The following is a 7,500-nucleotide window of genomic DNA, read 5'->3' as shown; positions in this document are numbered from 1 at the left end:
CCAACCTAGCAACCCGCTTCTTATCATTTAATCCCCCAATCATATACCCAACTTCCTCACTTTGAATACATACAAATCCCATCAAGTGCATAACTCATCATATACACTAGCCATGATACATGATACATTAAAGCATATACATTGATTGACATCATCTGATTTTTGTATATCACAGATTTTGGGGTGAACAACGACCTATCGAAGGCAATGATGAAATTGGACATCAGCATATGCAGTCTTGATAACCTTATTAAACCTATCATTCTAATACTCTGGAGGTATATTTTTGCGAATGGACTTTGATGACAATGCATTCATTTTACCCGTGCCGTTATGATTGAAGAAAGCTTAATTGCTAAAACACCTTTTACCCACGACTGATTGAGATAAAAGACATGAGTGATCCTGAAAACTGGAAAGTGGCACGTTGTTCAAGATATTTACTTCATTTGGAGAATAGACAAATCAAGGAGAAACGGCAAAGGCAACTGACATTTAGTCTTGGCATATCAGACTCAGCCTTATTGTGATGGTATAAATAGGTCTTACACCCACACCAACAATAACACGCTCTTTCCTTCTTCACGCGTAACGCCTGATAATGTATCCATATCAGCAACCACCTTCGTCTTATCCTCCTCCACCACCAGGTGGCAGTAACCCATCGTATCCTCCTGCATATCCACCACAAGATACATATCCACCATCAAGCAATTCACCTTATCCACCAAGCCAATATCAGCAATCGCCTGGTCCTGGTGGATTTAATCCTGCCTACACTCATCAGCCTGCTCCACCATCGCCATATGGTGCACCATCACAACCACCAGCACCCTATGGCGCACCACCACAACCACCTGCACCTTATGGTTCACCATCACAACCACCCGCACCTTATGGTGCACCACCACCACCACCTTCACCTTATGGTACGCAACAGCAATCACCCTATGGTGCACCACCACCACCTCCTCCATCTTATCCACCAAGTGATGCCAGCCCATATTCTCAACCTCCACCACCACCTCCTGCAAGTGGTAGCCCTTATCCTCCTGTAAGCAGCCCTTATAGTCAACCTCCTCCTCCTACAAGCAGCCCATACAGTCAGCCACCACCACCTCAACAACGTGATGCTTATTCACCTTATGGCCAACAACAGCAACAGCAACAACCATCCTATGGTCAACCTCAACAACCACCTTATGGTGGCTATGGCCAACAACAATTGACCTTGCTTGTAAACTCTGCATCGAATCTGGTGGATGTCGAAAAGTTTGGCAAAAACGACCCTTATCTTCAATTCACAGTCAACTACCAAGACCCCAACACCTTCCAAAAGACAGCTACGCAAAAGAATGCGGGTAAAAATTGCTCGTGGAATCAATCCTTTACATTGCCCATGGGTGGTCAAGAGCTCTATATTGAAGTAATGGATGCCGAACGTGCTGGATTTGATGAAGTCATTGGATTTGCAGCTATCCCTCTCAATCAAGTGGGTCCTCAGGGTCTTAATGCTGTGTTCCCTATTTACACTGTCAGCAACAAACCAGCTGGCGAGGTGCATCTGACTTTTGGCAATGGTGCTATGCAGCCCGTAACACAAGGCCATTCTTATGTCAATGAAGGCCATCAAAAGCGTGTCAAGGGTTTACGCAACAAGGCCGTTGCCTCTGATGCAGCTGTGGGTGGTGCTATTGCTCTCGGTGTTGGTTTACTCGCTAAGCATGCATACGATGAACATAAAGGTCATCATGGTGGACGTGAAGAAGAATATCGCTACGGCTACTAAAATAGGGTATACGTATGTGTGTGTGTGTGTGTGTGTGTGTGAATAAAAGATGCTTTTTTCTTTACTTGTATTAGGCTATATACGTGTATGCATTTGTGTGTGTGTAAAACTTTTTTTATTTGAGAATGTCGAAATCATGCAATTCAATGGCAGTTGTTTGTCGATTGGTGGCTCGTGACCTCTGCATAACAACGACTGCTTTTGTATCATTAAACTGAAGCTTCCACACCGTTCTTGCTGGTTTCGTAAATGTGCGTACAAGTGTGCCTGTTTCCAAGTCCCAAAGTTTAACACGTCCATCGCTACCACCACTTAGGATACGCCTGTCGTCGAATTGTAAGCATGTTACTGAATTATCATGGGCTGATATCCGATGTCGACATTCGTAGCGGTCAAGATCCCATACTCGTAAACATCCATCTGATCCACCGCTGACAAGTAAAGAGGGGTCGGATGGTAGTAATTGTAAATGACCCACAAGTGATGTATGACCTTGAAGTGTGGCGAGACAATGACCCGATGAAGCTGACCATACACGAATTGTTGAATCAAGAGAGCCCGTCATGACACGAGTGCCATCAAAAACGACCGCATAGATTTGTGAATGGTGGCCTGTAAACGTTTGCAAACATTCGCCCGTATCCATGTCCCATAATCGTGCTGTGTGATCATATGAACCCGATGCAACGCGGTTGTCATGGATATCAATGCAACGCACACTCGCTTGATGTCCGACACATAAATGCTTTAGAGTTCCTCGTTGCACATCCCAAATTCGCAAGGTAGCATCCCGTGAGCCGGTCACAGCAACTTGTGCATCACGCATTTTCAAGCATCGAATCGTGGATGAATGCCCTCTTAGCACATGACGCAATGTACCGCTATTCAATTCCCATACTCGTAATTCGCTATGGATGGAAGGGGTCAATCATCATGGACAACAAGGCTACATACGTATGTTTCTACTTACCGATCGCATCCTCCAGACACAAGAATGGTCTCCTGTTCGCTGACCTTGACAAATTGAAGGGCCCATACACCACCCTCGTGACCCGTTAATGTGCGCACATGGTTGCCTGAGATGCTATCAAACACCTCTATTCGGTGATTGTCACACCCGACAACAATGAAAGGATCTTGTACTTGAAGACTGGTCACCAAGGAAGATTGAATGTTGTTTGGACATGCTGTTAATTTGCCTCCTCCCTTGTTCCATGCACCATCAATGGTATACAATCGTTTATAGTAATGCCGAAAAGAGCGTATCGATAATGCTGTGGTTGCCTTGGAGATCGGAAGTTGTGGTAACGTTGAATGGGGGGACATTTGGCGGCGGCGTTGTAGTTCGAGATGCCGCTGGCACATGCGTTTCCATATCGATTCATCCTTGAGTAGCATGTTCCAAAAAACAGACACTTGTGATGCCCGAGTAAGGGTATAAGGATCATTGATATACTGAAGGATATGCAACGATAATTCAATAGGCAATTGCCGTAAAAAGTCAATCTTGAGCTTGGGAGCAATAAGGGAATGTACAAAAGCAAGCAGCTGGTTGTCGCAACATAAAAGTAGCTCAGATAATAACAATTGTTGTTGCTTGTTGTTGAGCTGTGTAAAGGTATCTTTGACGGACCATATGTATTCGAGCCTTGAAGTGTCCATTCTGGACATTAGCTTTTGAGGACTACCTCCCATGGACAAGTCGACGTACGATGTGTATAGGCGTGGGTGATGTGGAGGTGATGAGCAGCGATGGTGGTCATTGTCATGGCTTGTTGTTGTACTTGTACTGCTACTGCTGCTAGGTGGAGTGGCAGGTGGCGAAAGGTCGTCTTCTGTTGCTGTGCATAGGCTCATGATGATTAATAAGGATGATAATGTAAAAGAGAGAAAGAGAAAAGAGAAACGATAGAATGAGTTGCCAAGATAAGGGATGCAAGAAAAAAAGTGTTGGGATGTTGAATGTGGTCGAAGAAAGGGGCAAGCAGGAGAAGAGAAAAAAAGGTGAACAGCGTGGTTAATGCATAGTAGTGTTTTTAATTTATTACAGCCTTGTGCTTGATGGATACAAAGAAAGCAAGAAACATGCAATCTCGGGAACCACACCTTGCCACTTATAGTCAACATCAACAACAACATGAGTTCATTGACATTTACGTCCATTGTTATACTTTTCTCTCTCTCTCTCCTTCAATGCTATATAATGTACCATTCATTTTGTGTGTCTATATAGACCCATCACCATGACGGTCTCCTCGATGCCCCTTTTTTCGATACCTCAATGCAAGGAACCAATGACATTAAGCCCGACCAACCCCCACATCCTACCTCTTTCTCTCTGTAATTTGATTTCACAAAGATCACATATTTTTTGCTCGCCTTTTCCTTGTCTCTTTATGTCCTTCCTGTCACATTTATAGACCATGTATCCATCATTTCGTTATCCCAAAGATTCGGCATTGAAGGGGAGGATGATCCATCACACTATGCATCCGCCACCTGAATCATGTCATTTTTATTATCATGGCTCGACTCTCTTTGTTGTGCGTAGGGAGATGGATACATGGAGGGATTTCTTGAAATTGCTCGTTTGTATTCCTTGCACATGTTTTGTATGCAAGCAAATGAATGCAAGGCCTCTGCATTCTTTTACATCGGGTAGTTGTCTTGTTTTGTCTATTATTCATTCACATTTTACTCTTTCAATTGTGTGCTCCAATGACTCATATACTACCATTTCAAGCCAACATATGATGTAAGTGAAAAACACAAGCATGCCATGTACTACCGAATACACACACACGCACACACGCACACACTTTCTCTCTCTGCTGACGTGGTGAGAACAAAATCATACCATGTGCGTCCCCCAATGTCGGAGTGTACAATCAATTGAGATCAAGCTGTCTTGCCAAATGCGGCGATCATCAGCTGCATTAGCATTTCATGTTTATCTAGCAGATCTAGCAGCATCGATTGACCGTCAACGGGGAAGGCAATCCCTTTTTACTTTTCATTTTTAGAACTGGTGTAACTAGGTTGTCAATTACTTACTTTTAGCATCGATGATGATGCAGTGAAATGAATGCCACCACCACCGCACGTGCTATTTTTGGATGCGATCTGTCATTTGCATGCTTGAATGAAAAGTATGGCACCCCGACCTTTTTGACACGGCTCATCGTCAGGGCGCTTATCTCCATGATATAGTGCAATCGTTGGCGACATGAAAACTCACGATAGTACAAATTGATGGGCAGCCTATTAGTTCAGCACAAAAGCGAGCCATTGATCCACAAGCTGGGAACAGCTTTGAAAGCATTTTTGACCTCGTTGCGGAATAATACATGAGCCGATGATCTCATAGAAGCACACACATGATTGCATAAGATAACTGCATATCGTACTTGCTATATCGCAAAAGATGCATTGTATAAAGCATAGCCTAATCTTCCGCCATACATGAATAGATCAACTATCCAACAAGATCTGATCAATAAAAGAAGGAGGTGTGTTCTGTTTCCAATATGGCCTTTGTTCAAGGCACAATGAATCAATGAGATCCGCTCTCTTCCTCTCTTTTTCCTTTACCACAACATTCACAAGTGGACTTGTACTATCAATTTTGCATAATAAATCTATCTATAATACAATGCATCAATTCCCATACACATGACGAGGTCCAACTCAGGAAGAAGGAAGGTCTTGTAGAAACTTAGAGATGATTGGCAACGCAATGTCTTATACACACAAGTAATCTTTTAATCCAACATCATTCACAAGAGATACATTGGGAGGTGCAACGAATTACAGCAATAGGGGGAAATACATCGATGTAGAGTGTTCCTATACTTTGTGTGTGCATGGTGCAAAGGTGAATGGATCAACGGTGAGTGGGACCTGATGGGTGATGGCGAATGGTATGAAGCATAACGTGTCAAAGTATAGAGATGGATGGTGATGATGTTCGATGTTGTACATGGTTGACAGGTCGCACAAAGGATGATGGTAGTAGCTGCCATGGAATACAGGGTGAAGTATGGTAATTGGATCACGTAGCATGATGAATGGTCGACCTGACAACGGATACATAAGGACAAGGCCCTTTTTCCACGCGTTGTATACACCCATCTCCTTCCATCCCATGCACCAAAGCGATATTCAGATCCATATCCATATCAATATCAATATCAATATCCATATCCATAACGATCCGTATGTATCAAAGCAAGTTGCTGCACGTAAACAAAGCTGCTTCCATACAATGGCAATCTGCTGTTCACGTGATAAAGGCTGCAAGGCATCTTGCTGCAAATAAAGAACGCTGCTGGAGACAATGAAGACAATGCTGATGGCAACTGCTGCAATGCACGCTGTTACGTTTGATTATGGTAGAGGAATGTACAAGAGAGTGTGTTGTAGTAGAGTGACAAGAAGGCTGCGCCATGGACTCGGCATTGAGTCCAAGACAATCGGATCAAGAGAATTGTAGGATCGACATGAGGGGTTGAAGCAGGACAATCGTTCGCAGGTGGTAGTTGTACGTACTTGAATGGGATAACAGCTGAGAATGGTGGGAGGAAGAGACAATAAGCAAGGAGAGGAAGAACTGGAAATTAAAACAGGCTGATCTGATGTTGAATGATACTTCCTTGTACAAGCGTTGCTCAATCAAATCTCATCGGATCAAGAAAGTTGAATGATGAGCATGCTGGGCTGGAGCAGGACAATCGTTCGTATGCATTGGATTGCACAACAATGGAGAATGGGAGGACTAAGGTTATTAGCTGGCATTTTGAACTATTCCTAAATAGCGTACAAGAATCATGCATCGCCTGTGCTGAATGACTCAAGTTACACAAACACGCCCTCTGCATCTTTTGCTCTGTTCTAGTCATACTACTTGACAATGAACAACGACCATCTTTCATATAGCATCACGCTTACAGCATATGTAAAATATAAAGGTGCCTGTATCTCTAAACTTTACAATGAAACGTGGGGTCTTCAATAGAACCATGTTGCTCGGCGGGGTGAAAGCGATCTTGTGTCAAACTATGAAGTCCATCGTGGCCAATCCCAGATTTCGCAATGTCGCCACCAGCCAAACTGGATCTGGGGGTCGACCTCTTCGTCGACGACGACCAAAAAATATTTTTTGGGCTAGTTACGACATTGAACGTGAAACTTTCACACAAGGTGCTGTTGACCAAGCCGAGCCCATTGCTCTAATAAAAACCCCACGTTTCATTGTAAAGTTTGGAGATACAGGCACCTTTATGTTTGTAAGCGTGATGCTATATGAGAAGTGGTCTTTGTTTAATATAAAGTAGCTAGACCCTGACAGAGCAAAAGATGCAGAGGGACGTGTTTGTGTAACTGGGTTAAAAAGTTTGGACTTCAGGGACCATGCATGACAGGTACGCAACCCTCACTTTTATGTCATACATTGGCAGCTAATAGCCACTTTTGTGCATTCCCAACTTTTGTGCATTCTATTGTAGGTGAACGATTCTCCTGCTCTAGACATTCATTTCTATGATTAAAGTAGCTTGATCCGAGCTGATTTGGTTGAGTTACGGTCGAACAAGGATTAATCAGCTGAGACATTCGCACGTATGCTGATGTATGGATTGATGTAATCTCCCTTTGACCGTAGCTCAGCCAAATCAGCTCGGATCAACCTACTTTAATCATGGAAATGAATGTCT

At 43.5% G+C, this 7,500-nt stretch overlaps 2 protein-coding genes across 2 annotated transcripts; one reads left to right on the top strand and one right to left on the bottom strand.

Moving 5' to 3' along the window:
* Positions 1-601: 601 nt before the first annotated feature.
* Positions 602-1,789, top strand: O0I10_013043 (uncharacterized protein; the record flags this gene model as incomplete). The annotated part of the gene is made up of 1 exon (XM_058492904.1): positions 602-1,789. One exon carries the CDS (start codon positions 602-604, stop codon positions 1,787-1,789), a length of 1,188 nt encoding a protein of 395 aa, XP_058336331.1.
* A 115-nt stretch (positions 1,790-1,904) lies between these two features.
* Positions 1,905-3,646, bottom strand: O0I10_013042 (uncharacterized protein; the record flags this gene model as incomplete). Its single annotated transcript, XM_058492903.1, has 2 exons — positions 1,905-2,697; positions 2,760-3,646. The coding sequence occupies 2 exons, from the start codon at positions 3,644-3,646 to the stop codon at positions 1,905-1,907; spliced, it is 1,680 nt and encodes a 559-aa protein (XP_058336330.1).
* Positions 3,647-7,500: the final 3,854 nt, after the last annotated feature.

This window comes from Lichtheimia ornata, assembly GCF_029851405.1.
Source record: "Lichtheimia ornata isolate CBS 291.66 chromosome Unknown scaffold00213, whole genome shotgun sequence".
NCBI lineage: Eukaryota > Fungi > Mucoromycota > Mucoromycetes > Mucorales > Lichtheimiaceae > Lichtheimia > Lichtheimia ornata.
This window is presented reverse-complemented; position numbering and strand designations above follow the sequence as displayed.